Below are 23228 nucleotides of genomic sequence, written 5' to 3' on the forward strand. Positions count from 1 at the left end.
TCAGGTAGTAGGCTAGCGAGGGTATGCACGGGGTGGGGGTTCTGAAAGGGAGTGATGTCACACATATCCACACCATTGATATGTACAAAAAATTCTAATAATTTTGAAATGTTATTTTGTCCCTATATATATATATATATATATATATATATATATATATATATATATATATCCACTTATTCTGAAAGCCAGCAATCTGTGTATTATATCCTTTAGATGATCTCTGTAGATTCATGGAATGTAAAGGACTTACAAGATAAGAAAAAAAAAGAATCTATTAATGCATTTAATTTTTAAATCTAAGGCAGAGATAACTTTTATAGAAGAAACGCATATGTTGAAAGAGCAATGGGAAAAGGATACAAAAAAAAAAATGAGTGAAATATATTGTTGCTGCTGGTGACAGTACGGCTTCTAGGGGAGTTACCATAGTAGTTAAAAAATCTTTTGATGGTAATATATGGAAAGGTAGCTGTGACCCAAATGGTAGATGGTGTTATTTTACTTGTGAACTGCCACCATTTAAAAAACCTTTCTTAGTCATGACTGTTTATGCCCCATGTTTGCATCAAATAACTTATCTATACGAGATATACAGAATCTTAGAGAACTATCCTAATTACTTCTATATTATAGGAGGTGACTGGAATATGTTAATTAATCTAGAACTTGATAGGACAAATAAGAATAACAAGCAATCAGTTCAGCTTACTACACTAATAGCTGAAATAATGGAAGATTTTAAGTTAGCTGACCCATTTGAAAACTATAGAAATAGTATAACTACTAGTAAATTCACTTATTCACCATATCACAAGTCTTGGTTTAGGATAGATGTATTTTTAATATCTGAAATCTTATTAAATAATACAGTCACATACAATAGTGAACCTAGGACAATATCGGATCATGCAAAGATAAATATTACACTAAAGTTGGGGAGCTCAGTGCAAGGACCCCAAACAGTTATGAACTGGACATTAAATACTAACTTACTAAAGCTTAAAGATGTTTCACAAAATATCATAGACATTCTTACTCAAACTTATAACAACCTAGAAGTAGTAGATATACCATACGACATTCAACGGCAAGCTACAAAAGCCACTATTAGGGGTATATTAATTCAAAAAGCTGCTTTCTATAAAAAATTAAACAGAGAAAACGTCATATTAATAGAATCAAAATTAAAAAATACAGAGTCAGAACTGCAAATAAATTATTCACCAGTACTTGAAAGTCAAATGGTTACACTACACGGACAACTATGTGAAATTCAAACACAACAGTACTCAATCAATGAAATTAAACTCCTCCACAAGTATGCCGAATGGGCTCAATCGCCCTCAAAAGCACTGGCAAAAATCATAAACATTAAGAATCATCCTACCAAATTAAATTAGAACAACAAACCTTTAGAGACAGATGAAGAGATTATTGCAGCTTTTGAAGAGACATACCAAAAACTATATGGCCCCCAAAACCAGATTAATGAGTCATTATTTCATCAATTTACAGAAGAGTTACAATTTCCAGTACTGAATGAGAGACAAATAAATAATCATAATAATAAGAAATCATTGCTGCTGTAAATAAGTTGAAACCAGGTAAATCACCAGGGCCTGATGGTTACGAGGCGGAATTTTACAAGACTTTCAAGAAACAGTTAGCTCCTATACAATTGAAAGTATGCAGATGCATAATAAAGTATGGTACCAAAGACCTGTACATCAATAACTCAAAAACTATTTTTATACCAAAACCCAAATCTGATGCATCAAACCCAAATAACTACAGGCCAATAGCTCTCATAAATATTGATATTAAAATTCTTTCTACAATACTAGCTAGTAGAATCAAACAAATTCTACATCACATTATATCTTCTGAGCAACTAGGCTTTATGAACAATAAACAAATATATGACAATACACTTACTATTGATTCAATCATTAGTTTAAAAGTGAATGATAAATGCCCTAGCTATGCACTGTCAGTAGATGCAACCAAAGCTTTTGATAGGGTAAATTTTGATTTTTTTTATTAAATATACTCAAGAAATTTAGTATTCCTGAGGGCTATATAAACATGGTTAGGGCTTTATACAAAATGCCACAACAACACTATCTATACATAAAAAGCAATCAAAGCCTATTCAAATAGTGAACGGTACAAGGCAAGGATGCCCACTATCCCCTTACCTGTTCAATATATACAAAGAACCTTTGCTGCTTAAAATATCACAAAGTACTTACCATCATATTATAAATATTTCCAAAGTCCCAATAAAGTATACAGTTTTGCTGACGATCTTAACATTTATTTTGAATTCCCTAACACTGATTTGAATAAGATAATAAACTCCATTGAAAAATTCTCAAAAATATCTAATTATGCAATTAACCCTAATAAATCCATCATATTCCCTATGAATACTCTAGGACATAAGGAATTATATTTCCCTGAAACTGAAATTAAAGTCAGTTATAATCTCAAATACCTGGGTATTATGTTCACTCACTCCCAATCTGATATGACTAAAAACAACTTGTTTAAAACCTGGTCTATCATCACTGAAGACACTAAGAGATGGTTAAACTTCAATCCATCTCCACTAGCTAAGGCGGCCATAGTTAAAGTGAATATTCTTCCAAGACTACTGTTTCATTTTAGTGCTATTAACCAAAATATACCAAAAAACTTCTTTTCCAAACTTGAAACACTACTAGGAAAGTTTATTTGGCATCCAGAAAGTACAAGAATAAAATACACTAAATTAACATTACCCAAACAAAAAGGGGGCCTAGGCCTACCTGAATTGCAAACATACTACAACATACTAAACGCTAGTCGAATTATACAAATAGCAAATTTTGAACCATCCAACAAAGCATGGTATCCACTATGGATTAAAATATATTACAATCATCTAATCTCATGCAATTTAAACCCTAGAGCAGCACCCTTTCTAAATGCTAAGACTTTAAAGCATTTTAAGGTTCATCTCATAATAATAAGAAACACAGTAATATTTCAAAAGCTGGTAGCCTCCCTAAATCTTAACAATACTTTGGTATTGGGACAGCCAGTACACCTTAATCCTAATATTAAATTAAACAATACTATATTAAACCTGAATCAGTATCCAAAAATTATAAAATATCACTGCATGGGACCTATACCAGATCAAACGTTTCTCAGTTGACAATATTAGAAAAAAATTTGAAGTAAATAAAAGCTATAATACCATAATCAACCAATTAATTTAACTGATCAACACAATTACTATAAATGTCAAAATAGACAACCAAGACATGCAGGTATAACAACACATTATTAACCTGCTACTGTCGAGATCTAAAATGTTATCAAATACATATAGATTAATAACAAAAATTAGATATCAAGATGCAATTCTATATTCCAAATTTTGGGAAGAGAAAAATAATAAGATAACTGATGAACAAAAATCTGATGCTATTGAACTTACTTTGAAATTAACTCCCCTTAAAAAAACAAGTTATACCCAAATTATGATCAATAACAATGCATATCACACACCACTTTTTCTTAGCAAAATTAATTGCTCCCACTCCCCTTATTTTACCATATGCCAAAACAGTGTTGCTGACACCCTTCATATTTTGTGGAGCTGTAAAAATGTTTACAAGCTGTGGTGTTCGCTAAGAACCAAGTTAGAAAAAAAGGGATACACCAAATCTACCCTGTCATGGGAAATGGCAATTTTACATATATTCCCTAATAATTTCTCATATGAAAATAAACACATCATAGTCACATTGTGTGCAATGATCAAATCATATATAGCCCAAAATTGGTTAGAAAATCACATGGGAAGAATTTAAAGGAATGGCTATAAAATACTTATTAGCCAGTAAATTAATTACAAGAAGCCAACAAAACTATCTTACTATCAGAAACATTGGAAAACGCTTTTAGAAATCCTAGGAAAAAATTGATTTATGACCAAGGGACTTCACCATCAAGATTACTTTACATAATTAAGGGAAACTAAAGGCAATTACTATAGAAATACCAACAATAACAGTGTACAGGTCATGGCAAACACATATAAGATGAACATTAAGGTGACATCAATGTATATACTGTACATAGATAGTACAAGACAGAATGTTTATTTAGGTAGACTAGAATATCTGGTTGCAATGTTTTAATGTCACATTTTCAATATGTTGTTTACTATCTTTATGTAAATGTCTGTTTTACAGCTCATTAAGAGCAGCTTGATTATTAGACAATTCTGTATAATTGTTACCCTAACATTGATGATTTATGTTATGTATGTCGTATTTGGATGACTGAAACTTGATATTCCAAGTAGCTTGTATGTACATTTTGTTTGTCATGCTTTCCTTGTATTTAAATAGAAGTGAAATGCAATAAAAATTATATTTGTAAAAAAAAAAAAAAAAAAAAAAAGAATCAGTATAAGCAGTATTTTGATAAAATGTGGTAGGATTTTTATGTTAGCTGGTCTGCATTTTGCTGTGTAAAATTGGGAACACACAGCTTATTTGTGGAGTTGGAGGAAGTAGTTTAAGAGGAGGGCTGTAAATTTGTACTAGTGGAACAGTTTTGGATGAACAGGGAACACAGAGAGCTATGGTAGGAGCAGTTTAAACTTTCCAAATGTAAATATACTTTACCAGGTTTATAGGTGAGTGAATAGAGATTATATGACCATTTAAATCAACAGCAGAAACTAGTAGATTTGAAGGTTTTTAATGAATAATTAACGGAGAGGTTATGTGGTATTAAGTTTTTTTTATGAAAGAAAGGTGAAACTAAGTTATTGAGTAATTGGAAGCTTATATTTTTATTACGAACACACTATAAGGGATTATTTTACATAAGCTGGAGAAGCGATGTGGGAGGAGTTTTGTGGGCAGCATTGATGACAGCAGCAGAATTAAGGGATTAGTGTGGAATGTCAGGGGTGCAGATGGTGTGAATGTGTATGTAACAGGATATATGACAAAAAATGTTTACTGAACATGACTTCTCAGCAGATCGGGGTAAGTATGAAGCACAGGTGTTGAGGCGCAGAGGGTAGGGAAGCTACTTTGAAAATGGTAAGAGGTTACTGAAGAAGCAGATAATATGAAGGTTCCAAAGTAGGATGGCTTTTCTTAGTATATAAGTTTTTGTGACCTTTACTGAAGGATGAGCTGATAGAAACATTTCAAAGTATTTTAAACAAGGTAGCTGATGACTTTGTGAAGTGGATATATTGTTTAGTAAAAAAAGGAACTTGCATTTTTTTTTTTATTAAATGTGAATCTGAAACTGATTATGAAACTTCATAGGAAGAGGTTGTCTAACATGATCAGTATGTTTTAGGCATGTAAGGTAAAGGGACACAGTATATTTTATTCTTTTTAGAGTAATCACAGAAAGAAAGGGTAGGTTGATGTTTATATTTCTCTATTAAGTCAAGAGAATGATCGTGGTAATATTAAATATTAATATTAAGTCTTTAAGGAGAACCACAGATGAACTAGCAGGCATAACAGGTTTAAGTTTGTTACGGGAGCTTACACAATGGGATAAGGGGGAAGGTTTTATTAATGGAAGGTTGAGTAAGTTCTTATTTGAGTCTACTTTTCTATGTAGCATATATGGAGAGATTTATTAGGGCTTAAGTACAGAATGTGGATGTGACAGCTATGCTTATAACTGCAAACAACAAAAACACACTCCAGTCCATAAAAGCATACATGATTTTAAAGTTATTTTTTTACAAATCTTGGCATTTTACAAAAATGGTCACTTAAAATTTTGCCTAAGCCCAGAATGCCCCAGTGCTTTCTAATAATACTTATACTATTTACCTCACTGCAGTTAGACAAAACTGTAGCTTTAGAAAATTCTAAGTTTATTTAGGTGTATGTTTGTGTAAGGAAAGATGTGCTAAAAGATGATGCATATGCAGGTGAGCTGTGTGCATTTACAAGTCAAAAAGATGTGGAAAAAGTATTGGCAATGTCTGTTGAATGGGAAGGTAAGACAGACGTTAAGATAAAAGAACAAATGTAAAAGGTTTGTTTGTGGGGATTAGAACAAAAAAGTGTATGATAGAAAGGGCTGAGTTTAAGCAGCATTTTAGGAAATACAAATTTTGGGGAAATGTATTTTTCATTCCAAGGATTTTGTGAACATAACTTTGAAATTTAGTTACAGATAGTTGAAAGTAAGGTGTATTGGTGGGCTGGGCATCAAACTGAAAGAAAGAAAATTTATTTTTCTGTTAAAAACATTTGTAGCTCTTATATTTTTGTATGTGGTAAGTACTCTTTTATGTTAATCACATTTAGAAGTGAGGTTACTACAGTTTGGGTTGGATATGCTGCACTGAGTGATGTTTCTTTTTTCAAACCTTTTTAGCTTTCTGAATCATCCATTTGGAAGAGATGGTGCAAAGTTAGGCTGAATCTCAAAGGACTGACAGAAGAAGGTGGGACAGCATGCAGGTGAGAGATTCGACTGCATTGAATAAAGAACTTGGGCCTATCTATATAACATGTACTGCAAGTACTGCTTGAATAGTTTAGTGAAGTAATATGTGATATAGAAGATATGAAGTTTGAATATCCATTTGTATATAATAAGCATATCTGACAGTATGAGATACATTCTATATTTTATTAGAAATGTATTATTAAGCAAAATTTAACACAGATCTAATACTTTTCCACTACCTGCGGTGTAACATATAAAGTATGTTTTGGAATGACTTGAGTTAAGGCTTACTTATCCATTTCTTCCTTACATTTTTCAGTACTTCAAAGGATCAGAAAACATCCATCTTACCAGCCACATAAAGCATGCTATATATTTTTACCTGCTGCAACATCTTTTTATAATAGTCTGCCATCTCAAGAATGCAGACATTTCCTTCACTTTCTTTCACCATATCACCTTTTTATACGATTAATTTAACATAATATGTATCTGTTATAATGACTATATTGTGTCTTACACATCTGCCTCTTCGCTCCAGAATTCATAAAGGAGTTAGTGCTGGCAAAGAATTTTGTAATGTGAATGGTGGTGTTTTTTTTAACATCAATGGTTCACAGAATTAGGGTTAAATACACTTGTAAACTAAACCGCACCAAAGGGTAATGACATTTAGTTTAAATGAATTCCCAGCTACATTACCCTCACTATGTGAAAAACAGAATGTTAAAAAAGAAGAAAACAGCTAATTATTTTGTGTATCTCTTCACCATTGGTAACCCCTTTATGAATCCTAGGGCCAGTTTCTGCAATAAAACTCTTGTTTAATGTCCTACCATCATTCACACTTGCAATCATATAAATCACAGAGAGTTTTCCTTTCTTTAACAAAGCTAGTCAGAAATGTAGTCAGTAAAAAAAAGACAATGAATTTTGAAATTCCTTTTTCCCAAATTTCTTACCCCACACTACATCAATACCTGTTGCTTTATCACATCTAAAACCTGTAAATGTATTTATTTATGAGCACAGGAAACTCCTACAGTTATAAACACAGGATCAATGCATGCATTATTTCCCCCATTAAAAATAATGTCTTCAGGGCTCGTAATCAAGTTTGATCTAGTATTTTTGATTACTTTGCAAGCAGCTCACTCAGCTCCAGCTGTTCAGACAAACCAGTAACCTAAAACACCTGTTTTAATCCTATAATTTACCCCTTCCCAAAGCTTTTTATAAAAGTTTTATTTCATACAGGTGGTGTAGAACATTACAGTACCGATGTTATATTGCCCCCTTTCCTCCTAAAATCTGTAATTTTCATTACTGAGATTTAAAGTTAGTCAACAGTGGTATACATTATTGTTCAAAACATGCATTCTTAAGCAAAACATTTTGTACCATTAACTTGCTCCTAACACTAGGACATTCTTCAGACATATAGCTAGGCGCCCTGTAAAGAAAAAAAAGATTCTTTCCACCAAAGTAAAAACAAAAATTAATGAATTAATACATCATCAAAAACTTAGAAAGCTGCTTGTTACTAATCTAAAAATCAATTTGCAAATATAATATCAAAAGGCGTGTTGGCGCTTCAACCGTTACCGCAAATGTAGTATCAGCATTCATTTCTGAAGCCGTTACTACAGTGCTGCACCATCGTAACCTAACAGTTTGGAGTTAGTAATCCAAAATAAATAATGTTGTGAAATACACCAAACAAACAATTATAAGTTATTAACTTCTTTTACTTCTGAAAATGCACATTTGCATACAAGTGGTAGAGAACTCCACAGCTGATAATCAAGACAACATAGCACTTAACAAGCTTGCAAGCTGTTTGGCAGAAATGTCTGAAACACAAGTGGAGCTCAGTTTTCTGAAACAAGCTGAAATTAACTGGAAGTATTGACTGTAATGTTTTACACACTTAGAATATGTCCCTCATTACAGCCTGATAGTTTACAACAACTTCTCCTTGTTTGTCTTGGGGGATTTACTCGTTCGCTGCACAGGCATGGTATCAGAATATCAGGACGCCAATACCTTTCAACTGTCCCCGATTTTGACTTGTATATTTTTTATGGTATTGGAATATCAGGACACCTACGCCTTTCAACTGTCCCTGATTTTGACTTGTGTGTGTGTGTGTGTGTGTATATATATATATATATATATATATATATATATATATATATATATACATATTTTTTTTTTTCTGGAGCTGGGGTGGCCACAGTGGTGCAGCAGTTAGCGTTGTCGCCTCATAGCAAGAGGTTCTCCGGTTCGATTCTCGGCAGGGGTGCCTTCTGTGCGGAGTCCTCCCTAAGTTGCATGGGTTTCCTCCGGGTGTTCTGGTTTCCTCCCACATCCCAAAGACATGCAGTAGGTGGATTGGACACTCTAAATTGGCCCTAGGTGTGAGTGTGTGCATGTGTATGCCTTCTGTGGAAGGTTGGGCGTGGGGCTGGCAACTGGACACCGTAAAACTCCACTGCCAACTATGAGTGGACAGATGATCCGCTGTGGTGACCCCTAACTGGGAAAAGCCAAAAGAAGAATAATAAGAAGTTATGTACTCACCATAATGTTCCATCTGAGTAGGTAAACTTCATTTGTCAGCAACCTATGGGTTTATCTGATCCATATCGGATCCGAGCTGGCAGTTTCCAACAGCTAAGATCCGAGCTCCAAGCTCCTCCCCTACCCATAATCCCCTGCCATCCCTTCCTGACCTCAGATTGAGTTTGCCTAAAAGCAATACAAGCAATATCAGAGAAAAGGGTCACATCTATAATCTAACCTGGATACAATCCATCATTAAGCAGGAATACCATGAACATCCAATTAGGTCAGGGGGAACGGAGGGAGGGATGGTTGCTGACAAATGAAGTTTACCTACTCAGATGGAACGTTATGGTGAGTACGTAACTTCTTAATCTGAAACAGTTAACTTAATTTGTGCATCAATCTATGGGACAGAGTCCCCAGCTACCTGAATCTTGGGAGGTCCTCATGGAAGGATGTTCCGGAGCACTGCATTGCCAAAGGATGCTCTCCCTCTGGAGACAAAGTCCAACTTATAGTGGTTTATGAAGGTATGAGATGAAGCCCGCGTGGCTGCTGAATAAATGTCATCCAAAGATACTCTACAACAAAAAGCCGCAGAGGTAGAAATAGACCCGAGTAGAATGGGCATGGACTCCATGAAGTGCAGGCCGGCCAGAACTCTCATAAGCCAGAAGCATACACTGGGAAATCCATCTGGACAAAGTGACTTTCGAAACAGGTTTCCCCAAACTAGGTTTAGCAAAGGATACAAACAGCTGGTCAGATTCCCTATGACCAGCTGTCCTGTGTAAACAGAATCGTAGTTGTCTGTGTACATCTAAGGAATGCAACTTGTATTCACCCTTATTCTGGTAAATGGGGAAGAAGACTGGTAAATTAATAGACTGGTTGTTAGACTCGGAAGATATTTTGGGCAGAAAAGAGGGATTGGTCCTGAGGGATACTCTATCTTTGTGGAAAATCAAGTACAATGGCTTGGCGCAAAGGGCTTGAAGTTCCGAAACCCTTCTTGCCGAAGTAATAGCAACAAGAAAGGCTGTTTTCCAGGATAAGAATTTGAGATCCACCAAAGCTACAGGCTCAAATGGAGAAGCTGTTAAAGCCTGGAGTACCAGTGCTAAATCCCAAGGAGGGACTACATCCTTCACTGGGGGTCTTAGTAAGAAGGTGCCTTTTAAGAAGGCCTTACACAATCTGGACGAGATCAAAGGGCCCAGATCACATCCAACATGGTAATGAGAGATAGCTGCCAATTGTACTTCGACTGTGGAGGAGCTAGCACCTTGGTCAAATAATTCTGACAGAAAATCTAATACTGCTGGTAACGGAGCTGTAAAGGGATCTAAGTTCTGATGCTCCGCCCAAATAGAAAAACATTTCCATTTGCTATTATAAACCCTTCTAGTAGACGGCTTGTGAGCAGCTATTAGGATGGCTTTGATCGGGGAAGAGACACCGGGAGTCCTAGCTAACAGTGGAACTGGATCAACCAAGCCGTGAGCTTGAGGTTGTTCAGGTTTGGGGCCGACAGGCCCAATGGGTGAGAGATCAGATCCGGAATGGGATCTAGAATCCAGGGAAGATTCACCAGATGAGACCATAGATATGGGAACCAAGCCTGATGAGACCAGAATGGGGCAATGAGGATTATTCTGCTCCCCAACCATCTGGCTTTCTGCAGAAACTTTAGCATCAGGGGAAGAGGAGGGTAAGAATAAAGTAGACCGGGTGGCCAAACATGCACCAGAGCGTCTCTTGGAGATTCCCCGGGTGGGGGAATTAGAGCGAAGTAGTTGCACTTTGTGTTTGAGGGAGAGGCGAAAAGATCGCAACGAGGTTGACCCCATTTGGAGAAGATCTGCTTCGCTACTTTGGGATTCAGAGACCACTCGTATGGCGAGAGGATGGTGTGACTCAATCTGTCCGCTAGGATGTTGGACTGTCCCGGAATGTGCGTCGCTATGAGAAAACGGTTGGTGGAAATCGCCCATTCCCACACTCTCATGGCTTCTCGACAAAGTGGATAGGACCTGGTTCCCCTTTGTTTGTTGATATACCAGACGACTGACATGTTGTCCGTCTGGATCGCAATTGTCCCAACGGGAAGAAGGCTCTGAAGTGCTTGCAATGCTAACAGCACTGCCCTCATCTCTAGGACATTGATATGCAGTGAGGTCTCCGCATGGTTCCACGTGCCTTGGATGGTCCTGCCCAAACAATGCCTCCCCCACCTGAGGCGAGAGGTGTCCGTGGTCACCGTGGCTAAGGGAGAGGACAAAGAAAAGGGGCGCCCCTTCTGGAGGTCCGGAGACTGGAGCCACCACAAGAGGGCTCTCCTGCAAACCCTGCTGAGAGGGATGGGATGACTCAGGGGATAATGCAGGAAGGACCATTGGACTTGGAGGGTCCATTGCAGGATTCTCATATTTAGGTGCGCCATGGGTAAGAGGTTGATGGTTGCCGCCACCGAGCCTAGGGCCCTCAGGAACAATTCTGCCGGAGGAGCTGGGCAATGAAGAATGGCCTGCACATGGAGTTTTAGAGATTGCAGCCGGTCCGGAGTCAAGAAGGCTATAAGCTGGTTTGTGTTCAACCTGGCTCTGATGAAATCTATGACCTGAGTTGGAAGAAGGGAAGATTTTCCCACGTTGATCGTGATCCCCAGCCAGGGAGGTAGGTGAAGAAAATAATTCATGGCCATGCAGAGTAGATGCCTTGTGGGGGCGGTCAGGAGTCAGTCGTCCAGGTATGGAAAGACCTGAATTCCCTGGAGTCTCAGGTGGGCCGCTACCACAGTTACCACCTTGGTGAACACCCTGGGGGCTGTGGTGAGACCAAAGGGGAGGACCCTGAATTGGTAATGGCTGGCTCCTAGCCTGAAGCGGAAAAACCTCCTGGATCGTCTGTCCATCAAGATGTGGTAGTATGCATCCTTGAGGTCTATGCAGCACATCCAGTCGTTCTCCTGCAAGAGGGGGAGAATGGATTGAAGTGTGACCATCTGGAACTTTTCTTTGGCTACCGCCAGGTTCAAAAGGGATGGGTCGAGGATTGGTCTCAAGTCCCCCGTCTTTTTTGGCACCTAGAAGAACCTGGAGTAAAAGCCTGATCCATACTGGTCTGGAGGGACATGCTGGATCGCTCCTTTTTCTAGCAGCTGCTGAATTTCTGTGACTGCGGCCTCCCTCTGATCAGGTGGGACATCAGGGAGGGATCTGGGTCTGAGAGGGGGATGGAGAAACGGAATCTCGTAGCCTCTGCATATAATCCGAAGCACCCAGCGGTCTGTTGCAATAGACTCCCAAGCTGCTAGGTGCCTCAGGAAACGCCCCCCGACTGCCTCCAGAGTGGAGCAGTCGGGTAACCCCTCAGGGTTGCTGCGTGGGCCAATCAGAGAAAGGTTCTCCGGACCCAAAGTTTTTCGGGCTCCCTCTGCCACTAGGGCGGCATCCACCCTGTCCTCCTATGCCTCTGAAGGATGGGGGGCCCAGAGCAAAACGGGACTGCTGAGACTTCCGGAACCACATCTTCTTCTGTCCCTTTTGGTTCTTGGAGAAGGACCTCTGGGGAGCAGAGAAGCGGACTCCGACGGCAGACAACGTCTTCCGGTCTTTCTCGCTCTGGACCAAGGTGTTGCGTACGGTCTTGCCAAAGAGGGCAGAACCATCAAACGGGGCATTAGCGAATGCTGCCTTAAAGGGTTTCGCGAAATCACAGTGGCGGAGCCACGCCTATCGCCTTAGGACGACACCCGCTCCGCTAGCTCTAGCAGCTCCTTCCGTAGCATGGGATAGTAGCCGCATAGAGGTACTGGAAATAGACCTGAGTGGCCATTCGGGTAGAGTACACCTGTTTGTCCTCTGCCGACATGGACTCTGGGGGCAAACCAGCGTACTCTTTGATAAGATCCCGCTGGAGTCGTATTACGTGTGCCATATAGTTCAGTGACCTTACCGAGAAGGTGGCTGAAGCAAACACCCACTTCCCCAAGCTGTCCATTGCCCAAGACTCCTTGTCAGGAGGATGGACCGAGGGACTCTCCTGGGCTAGTTCCCTTTTGGTGGCAGCCGCCACCAACATGGCATCTACGGGGGTCCCCTTACTCCAATGCGACCTGTCCGAGGGGGGGCTAAGAATTCTGTCTGGCCTCTTGGGAACGGGCTCCACAGTGTCCGGCTCCTTCCATGCCCTGGTAATGATCAGATCTACCAGGGGGTCAGCTGGAGGGGACACCCAAGAGGTAGACGGGCCTGCTTCAAACGCCTCCAGAAACACAGATTCGTCCGAGGTAGGCTTTGCGGCAGACCACCCCCCTCTGATCCTGAGCATCTCCATGATGTCTCCAAACGAGACATCTTCGGGGGGTGATCTTGGGGAGCCTTCCCCTTCCTCCAAGTCTGTGTCCTCTGTCAAGGACTCAGGGGAGTCCAAGTGCCTCCTTTTGCACTTGCGTTTGTGAGGGACTTCCTCAGGGGGGGCTATCCGAGGAGGCCTCACCAATCACATCCTGTTCCAACAAGGGAACAATCTGGGACGTGTGAGCAGGCTGTCCCTGGGGCCGGGTGACGGAAGTCGGACCCGTCTGAGAGGGAGTGCAGGGTGGAGCCGTAGCTAGGGCCAGGGGCCTGGAGTCCCTCGACAGAACCCTCTCCACCACATTGAAAGCCGAAGGAGAGCTGCTCTCCCTAGGATCCGAGAGCAGACCCTCCCTCGGATCAGACGTGTGGATCGGAGCCGGTGCGAGGTGCTCAGAGAGCTCGGATCTGCAGAAAAGGGACCCGACAGACTCGAGGGTGCCCATCGGCACCAAAGCACACTACTCTAATGGCGCCGACACTCCCCCGGCTCCAACGCTAGTCGGCTCCAAAGACCCCGAACCCGGAAAGTGGGTCAGGGAAGGAGCAATCGGGATGAAAAAGGGGGTCGAGTCCAGAGGGGGGGGCAGGAGCCCTCCCATCTGCAGCTGGGCCTGGAGGAACCTTCGCATCATCCGGTCCAAGTCTGCATCTGTTAAACTTCTTGTGGACCAAGAAGAGTCCAACGAGGCGGGACGGGAGTGCCGCCTCGATGACCTCGAAGGTGTCCGGGCCTCCTCCTCCTCCGGCCCTGGCGAGAAGCAGGGTGAACAGAGCCGGGAAGGAGAAGGCTCGGAGGTCCCAGGGGAGAAGCCCACTTGGCTGGCGGGGCCGATGCAGAGGCTTCGGCCCGCCGCTTGTGATGCTTCTCTCAGCGCTTCTCTCTTCTGGCTTCCCTATCCTCCTGGCCCAAGGTGGGAGGTTGAGTCCCGGCCAAGGGAAGGGAAGTAGCAGTAGGCGCTGCCGCCGCAGCAGGAGCCACGAGGGGACCGGAGGACGGAGTCGAGTCCAGGGGCAGAAGTCCCACCAGAATCAGCTTTGACCTCCGGTCCTTGAGAGCCCTGGGGTTGAACGCTGCACAAATAGAGCAGCCGGATGACAGGTGTTCAACCCCCAAGGCATAAAACGCACCGAGTGTGGCCATCCGCTGGGGAGAGCTTATGGCCACACTCTGTACATTTAGAAAAAAATGTTTTGGGGGCCTCTGCCATGGTAAACTAAAAACACACTCACTAGGCCTCAAAACCACACACACCCTAACGCTCTCACAAAAAGGGGGGGGTAACACTAAAAAAAGGGTACACTAACGACTACTTTAAAGATAACTATCCTAGTTCACACGCACTCAAAAACCTTCACAAAACTTTAGCTAAATCAAAAAGGAAAAGATTTTTCCTCACAGAAAAACGTTCTCCAAGGCCTGGAAGCTCGAGATCAAGCTGCTGGTGTAACCGCGGCAAACTAGATCTGAGGTCAGGAAGGGATGGCAGGGGATTATGGGTAGGGGGGAGGAGCTCGGATCTTAGCTGTTGGAAACTGCCGGCTTGGATCTGATATGGATCCGATAACCTATGGGTTGATGCACAAATGAAGTTAACTACTTCAGATAGATTTTTTTCTGGAGCCGCTAGCAAAATTGTTGGTTTTCTGCTACAGCAATGAAGATTACAGCCAGTCGATATTGTGATGCAAAAGAGTTTACTTCTTGTTTATAAAGTGCAAGATGACGTAAAGCTCCTTATTCTTCTAACTTTTCAAGTAAATTAGAGTAATATTTAAATTGATCATAGTTTAGAGATTTTCATCAACACCCTGTTCCTACGTCTTGAACAAAGACATTGCAAGTCACAAGGAAATGATCAATGCAGTACATTACATACAGCATCAACACTGCTCATTAGTTATGAAGAAAACAATCTGTGTTACATTACTAATACTGCAGTTAGTGCTGCATTTAAGTTTTCTTTTTTAACATTTAAAAAATATTATTTTAAGACAAGCACAGCTTTTGATATATACTCACACTGCAGAAAGACACACAAAGTAATTCAATGCCATAAATAAGCTTTGGAGAGTAAACAGAGGTGGAAAGATAGATTGAACAGCGGCAAACACTTATCACATGGGAAGAGCTAGGAACAGAGATCTAATTCAAATGGGACAGCAATGCAAAATGAAAGGACAGTTGACAGTGGGAGACAAAAGAAGACTGAAATTTAAGAAATACAGGAAATGTAAAAGAAAAATTACACTGTGGGTGGGAATGTGAGTGACATAGCTAAAGAGGACGTTACTTTTGTTAGTTATAGCTGGACCCGAATTTTAGACATTGGGATTGTCCCTTTAAGTCCCAGCAGATGATGCTATTTGTATATGTTCGATTGTCTGGGCCATTTTTATGGACCCAAATGGCACAGGAGCACCTGCATGAGACTTCTCAATCTCAGCTATTGAAATGTGCAATGCAGATTTGGACAGGAGACTCATCAGTCCTGGAGTGAAACCAGATGGCTTTACACATGGATTTAAGTGACTGCCCCATGTAAGCAAGCCAGAAACTATCAGTCTCTGGATGCTCAAATGCAGGAAAAGTACAGTTTTGTACCTACCATAAATGTAGATGTCCGAACTGGATAGCATCTGCAGTCATAACAAGTGGGTTGTCCTGTCGTCAGGCAGCCCTGCAGTCGGCCGGATTCCAAAGTCCGGGTCCGGCTGATGTCGCACTCCACCCGACGTCATCTCTGTTGGTCTTCGGGTATAAAAGCATCAGCCGACGCCATTTTCCTCAGTGTTTCTTGCCCCAGATGCCAGTAGCCCTCTTGCAGGCTAAAAATTTGGATAGATGCCAATGTTTCCAAATAGATAGAGGTAAACACAACAATAAGCATATATGTACATATATACAAACAAATACACCATAAAGACTCCCCAACAGCTAGCTATTAGGAGGGTAAACACCCTAGGAGTACCACAGAGGGAAGGAGGGAGTGACTGCAGATGGTATCCAGTTCGGACATCTACAATTATGGTAGGTACAAAACTGTACTATGTCCTTCATGGATGCATCTGCAGTCATAACAAGTGGGTAGAATACCATAGCCAACTAGGGAGGAGGATAAAAGTAGATTATGGTGTGTTTAGGATCCCTTGCAGTACAGCAGTGGCAAACCCTGCTCGGGATCTGGAATATAGAGGCAAATTATAATGCTTGGCAAATGTATGCACGGAGGTCCAAGTAGCCGCCTCAATAATGTCTTTGGTTGCCACTCCTCGTAAGAAGGCTGTGGTAGTGGCTGTTGCCCTTGTAGAATGAGGTCTTATGTTCTGTGGAATTGGTTTTCCATGGAAGGAGTAACAGTATCGTATGCAATTTCCTATCCATTTGGAGATTGTCTGTTTGGAAATAGCTTTTCCTTCCCTTCCTGTTGCATAGGCTACAAAAGTTGGTCAGTCTTTCTGCTATTTTTGTTCTGTCCAAGTAGTAGCGTAGCTGTCTATGTACATCCAAGGTATGCAGTATTCTGTCCGCTCTGTTTTGTGCGTTGGGAAAGAAGGTAGGTAGGTGGATTGCCTGGTTTAAAGACACTCTGGATACCACCTTGGGCATAAATGTAGGATTAGTCCTCATGGACACTCTATCTTGGTGGAAGATTAGGAAGGGTTGCACTGCCATTAAGGCCTGTAGTTCTGAAACCCTCCTTGCTGAAGTAATTGTCAGTAGGAAAGCAGTTTTCCATGACAGGTGTTGTAGGTCTGCTGTTGCTGCTGGTTCAAAGGGTGATAGTGTCAACTTTTCTAGCACAAAGTTTAAATCCCAAGCTGGTAATGGTGGTTTCCTTGGAGGTTTTACATTCTTGATTCCTCTGAGGAACTGCCTGAGCAAAGGGTGCGAAAAAACAGGTGGATCAAAGCTGTATTCTGCTGAAATAGCTGATGCATGTATCTTGATGGAGGAGTAGGAAAGGCCTGAATGAAGAAGTTCCAGATACTCCAGAATGTTAGGCATATCTATGTTTGACACATCTTTTCCTCTTTCCGTACACCAAATGACAAACCTTTTCCATTTTCCAGCATAGTTCCTTCTTGTTGAAGGTCTGCGTGCTTCAAGAATAATGTCTTTAACTCTTTGGGAAAGTTCTGGATTAGCTGCTGCTATGTGATGTTCCATGCAGTCAGTTGCAGCGTTTTAGGTTTGGATGTATGATGCTGTAGTTGTTCTGAGTTAACATCAAAGGCATCAGGGTATTGGCCACATATTGTTCGAGACATGCTCTTCAGTAGTGGGTACCAGTGTTGTCTTGGCCAGTTTGGAGCTATCAGGATTATCCTTGGACGTTCTTCCTTGATTTTTAGTAGTACCTTGTGTATCAAAGGAAGAGGTGGGAATGCATATGCTTTTAGGCCTTTCCAGTTGAAGGAGAGTGAGTCCACTTTCCATGCTAGTGGGTGGAATGTCCTTGTGCAGAATTTTTGAGCTGGTGATTGAGAGGTGATGCGAATAGGTCTATCTGTGGCATTCCCATTTCTTCGAGATGGTCTTGAAGATGTCCGGGTGCAGCTTCCATTCGTGGGCATCAGTGGTTCTGCTTAATATGTCTGCTAGAGTATTGTCTTTCCCGGTACAAATATTGCCTGTAACTGAATGTTGTAGCTGAGTGCCAGGGTCCACAGCTCCAAGGTCATTCTGCATAGGGGTATGAATGAGTGCCTCCCTGTTTGTTGATGTACCACATGACTGTGGTGTTGTCTGTCCTTATCATCAACTGGCCCTCTTTGAGAAATGGTTTGAACTTTTGGATTGCCAGTTTTACTGCCAGCATTTCTTTTAGATTGATGTGCAGGTGAAGTTGATCCTGTGTCCACAATCCTTGCACGCATTTGTCCAGCATGTGGGCCCCATCCTAGGTCTGAAGCGTCTGTTGCGATGGTCTGGCTTGGTTGACATCTGCGAAAGGGTAGGCCTGGGTTTGACTGGCATGCCTGAGCCCACCATAGGAACTCCTGTTTTAAGCATGGAATTAGTGGGATTTCTGTTTCTAGACTGTGTCTGTGTTGGGACCATAAATTCTTTAGGTACCACTGTAGTTTCCTCATATGTAGTCTGGCAAATGGGACCAAGATTATGCATGATGCCATGAAGCCCAAGGCCTGCAGAACTTTTCTTGCTGTTAACTTGTTCAGTTTTGTTAGTGCCAAGAAGTAAAGAGGAAGTTCTTTTTGTTTTTCTGTAGTCAGGAATGCCATTTGTTGTACTGTGTCCAATTCAAGAATGTCCTTGTTTGGGATGGTATCAGCCTTGACTTTTGTAAATTGACTGTGTATCCCAGTCCTTGTAGCAAGTAAATGACCCTTTGTAAATCTGTTGTCAGCTTGCTTTTGTTGTCCCTTGTAGCAGGCAGTCGTCCAGGTATGGGTAAATTTGAATTCCTGTAGTCTGCAATGGGCGATTACTGATGCCAGGCATTTTGTGAATACTCTGGGCAGTAGATAAGCCAAAGGGCAATGCTGAGAATTGATAGTGCTCTGATCCTGCAAGAAATCTGAGGTATCTTCTGCAGATTGGTTGAATGGGTGCAGGTATGCCTCCTTGAGATCTAGAGTTACCAGCCAAGACTCCTTGCCCAGCATGGGAAGAAGTTGCTGTAGGGTCAGCATTTTGAATTTTGGGACAATGATGTATGTATTTAAGGTGGACAGGTCGAGAATTGGTCTCCAACTTTTTCCTTTCTTGGAACTAGGAATAGTCTGGAGTAGAACCCCTTTCCTTGTTCTGCTGTTGGCACTCTTTCCACAGCTCTCATGTTTGCTAACTCCATTATCTGGCGTAGAGCCTCTGTTTTTGATTTGGAGGTAGATTTGGCATTCCTCTTTTGACTGGTAAAGTGTGGAAGTGAAACCGGTAACCTTGATCTATGGTTTGTAAAATCCACTTGTCTTTTGTTATGTAGTGCCAGTTCTTTGAAAATAAGGTTAACTTTCCGCCTAGAGGAGCTGCTATTTGTTCCCTGGTAGGCGGATCTAGGATTAAGTCACTGTGGTTGTGCTGATGTAGTGGCAGTGGCTGTGTCTGTGCCTCTGTTGTTACCTTGCCACTGTCGCCCTCTGTAGGCACCTCCTCTGGATTGGTTTCTGCCTCTGGAACGTCTATTCCTGCCCCTTTGAAATTTTGTGGAGTCAGGAAAGGACCAGTTTTTGGCAGGCCAGTTCCTGCTAAACCTTGGGGGTTGAACCTGCAAGAAATCTTTAACAGTTTGAACAGATTTTGCCTTTTCTTCCATTTTCTTCATAACCTGCTGGGCAGGTGTACCAAACAAACTTGTCTTGTCCATAGGAGCATCTAGCAACTTAGCTTTAACATGATCCGGTAAAGCTTGTTCCTTTAGCCATGCATGCCTTCTTATCACTGTGCCTGTCATGGCTGATCTAAATGAACCCTCCAGTGCATCATAGCCACATTTTAAGGAATGGTTGCTAACCTGTTGTATGTTATTTACCATCTCTAATACATATTTCTTATCAAGAGATTCATCAGTGGTTAGTTTTTTAGTTAACTGATCAAGCATAAACTCTTGGTATTGTATCATGTAAAACTGACAGTTTAAAGCTCTAGCTGAGAGAGTAGCTGAAGTGTAGACCTTTTACCCCATCTGTCTAGTGACCTTGCTTCCCTTTCAGAAGGAATAGGGTTTTTAGCTGTGGTGCTACTGCCTTGGGACCCTGGGATATAGTTTCTGGGTCTGCAAGTGGGGCCTTGTAAAGGTGGTGATGAGTATCTGGCACCCTGTAAAATCTGTCTGGTTTGGCAGGGGCTGGGGGTAAAGAATCTGGAGCGGAGAAAACATCATTGAAAGCATCATCCACCACAGAGAGAACAGGAGGTATAGCTAAGGGCCTGTGCTGTGGGAGGTGCAGAAAGGTCCTAAGTCTTTTTCTGGAGTCTGAAAAATCCTGTTGCTGCCATTGGAACTGTTCTCGCATGGTATGCAAGGTTTCCCCAAAGGAGAATTCTTCTGGTGGGGAAGCAGCTGGAATGGATTCTTCAGCATCAGAATCTTCAAAATTGGAGAAAGAGCCTCAGGCTGGTCAGTTATGTCTGATTCATCAGCAGAATCATCAGAAGACACTGGCTCAGGGGCTCTGCCCTAGGTCTCTTCTCTGGGGCTGAGAGGCCCTGTCTGGGTGAGATTGAGATCCTCTAATTAAAGAAATTAAATCTTCTGCCAAAGAAAGCATTTGAGAACTAGAAGAGGGCCTGGATGTGGGGGGTTTAACAGGCACTGTTTTAGTAGTCTAGGCTGCTTTAGCCCTGGTGAAGGCCTTAATGGACATGGCAGCTGGAGGCCTAGCAGCACCACGTGCTGGGGTAGAGACATCCAAGGGATGGTGTCTGATAAGTCAACCACCGTAGTGGGTAAAATTTCTGAGGTCGATTCAAGAGTTGTAGCAGGGGCCTCAGTTGTAAGAATAGGTTCAGCTGTACTTTGAGCAGTTTTTTGCTTTACCGTGGTTTCGGAAACCGCGCGGACCCATGATGTCGGTCTTTATCTTTGCGTTTTGGGGGTAGTCGGAGGATCCGGCGGCATAATGAAAACAGAACCGAAAAACTGTTCTGCAAACTCCAACCGACGCCTAAGCGTTCGTCGGTTGAAAGAGGCACAGGCCGAACAGGCTGCTACGTCGTGGGCTGGGCCTAAACAAGGCAGACAGTAAGAGTGGAAATCTTTATGAGGTATTTGTTTCCCACAGGTTAAACAATTGTTAACTTTTTCTGACATCGGCTGAGGCAAGAAAGAGTCCCAACGGGTACTTAGCTTTAGAAGTCTTAGTAGTATTCGGTAGAAGTAATCTCTGGATCCGACCGACCGAACAGCTTCTGCTTGGCGCCACGCAAGAAAGACTGGGGAAAATGGCGTCGGCTGATGCTTTTATACCCGAAGACCAACAGAGATGACGTCGGGTGGAGTGCGACATCAGCCGAAGCCGGACCCGGACTTTGGAATCCGGCCGACTGCAGGGCTGCCTGACGACAGGACAACCCACTTGTTATGACTGCAGATGCATCCATGAAGGACATCATGGTGTAGAAACCCTATGATATATCCCCAAATGTGGTTGCCATGCACTTCCAGTACTTTCATTACCGGCTGGCAGTGATAGACATGTGCCATACAGAGGGAAACTTAAGATTTTTAACAGTACCTCAAGAGTGGAACTTTGCAAAAGAAAATTGTACAGATGTCTGCCCTCTGACTCCCTTACCTTCAACAATCAATTGAGCAATAACCTGGGATCACGTAAGAGACTCTTCCATCAGCCACTTTGCTGATCATGCTCCATAGTTATCCGTAAGGACTCAATGCAAGCCTCCAACTTTCTTCTCTGCCACCTGTAGGTGACTGGGATAAATCAATGGCACTTATGGCAATGCTTCTCATCCTCGTGTACCAGATAATGCACAGAGTGCCAACTTGAATCCTGGCTACAACACTGAAAAATGCAAGAACACTCTAACTTCGGGAGCTGTAAGCATCAAATGCAGTAACTTGATTACAAGGATAAAATCAATAACTGAACTTTTGGGAGTGGTGGAAATGAATTCAGTGATGCAGTGGTTAAGCATCCTCTTTTAATCTACTGTGCACACTAACTACCACCATGCATGTCCACAACTGGAGACATGAGAGAAAGCTCACAACTGTGCCAAGCTATATCATCTGAAAAAAATCCAACCATCAGACATTCCTATTTTTTGAATAATCAATGAGCTTTGGTCTCTTAAGTGACCCAGGTTAAAGTACAGATAGGGAAGCTCTGGAAATCAAACTAAAATTCTTAAGCAATTGCTCATTATTTTTAACTGCCATACCCTGACATTAAATCTAATGAACAAACAGAAAAGGTAAGGCAGCAGTAACATAGCATTTTTGTCAGTTATATGAGCATAAGCTACTCTTTATTAAACAAATCCCATAAAATTTCACTCTTCTAAGGATATAACCTTGGAATGGCACCAGAGTTTAACCAACAAAAGAGCAGACGCCAAGGATTTATTTTTAAATTTAGAAGGATATCTGTATACAATCCATGAACAACGGAGTAAGAATCAGTGACAATGCCCAGAAAAACAGACACAAGAAACAATAAATCCATTGCTGGAATGTGCATGTTAGATCCAGCCTTGATGTACTGCAATCCTTCCCCTAACCTAGAAGTTAAACTATTATCACAGCTCAAAATCTGTCTGTCCACATGGCTCTGCAAAACCCTAGAAGACGTGGTATTCTGTTCAGACTTGCACTACACAATGAGCATGGTAAGATGAAAATTATGAACAACCAAATATATAAAGCACAGGTAAAAAAATCAGTGCTTGGAAAATACTTATTAGCTGTACCTGCTGTCAGCATAACTGATGGATTGCAGTTGTTAGTGCAACTTATTATTGCTGCAGTGACAACAGAGCCATGGCCCAGTTTGTATTCATCTCCTTCATAAGAAAATGAAATTAGATCATTTTGTTTCTCTGGAGGAATATGAAAACCTTTGAAACCAACCTGCAAAAGAACACAAAATAATTAGCGAGATACATACTGCATAAAAACATACAAAACAATATAGATGACCCTTTTTCTAGTAGTGAGCATACATTTATTTGCTTCATCTGTACTACAAGCAATCTTTAGGTTTCTGAAAGAGTTCCTAAGGCACAGAAGCAAAAATTATCACTTTACATTTCTGAACATGCAATGGTTAATTTACTATTATTGTTTACTATGGCTTAGGAATCTTAATATCATA

At 41.6% G+C, this 23228-nt stretch overlaps 1 protein-coding gene across 1 annotated transcript in view; it reads right to left on the reverse strand.

The window, feature by feature from the left end:
- IREB2 (iron responsive element binding protein 2) overlaps positions 1 to 23228 on the reverse strand; it is a 2086845-nt gene that overhangs the window by 828622 nt on the left and 1234995 nt on the right. The window contains exon 12 of the mRNA XM_044077824.1: positions 22825 to 22984. Coding sequence (XP_043933759.1) covers positions 22825 to 22984 — 160 coding nt within the window. The remainder of the gene's footprint in view (positions 1 to 22824; positions 22985 to 23228) is intronic.

Source organism: Protopterus annectens, chromosome 7.part0 (genome assembly GCF_019279795.1).
Source record: "Protopterus annectens isolate FY-2018-M chromosome 7.part0, PAN1.0, whole genome shotgun sequence".
NCBI classification, from domain to species: Eukaryota; Metazoa; Chordata; order Ceratodontiformes; family Protopteridae; genus Protopterus; species Protopterus annectens.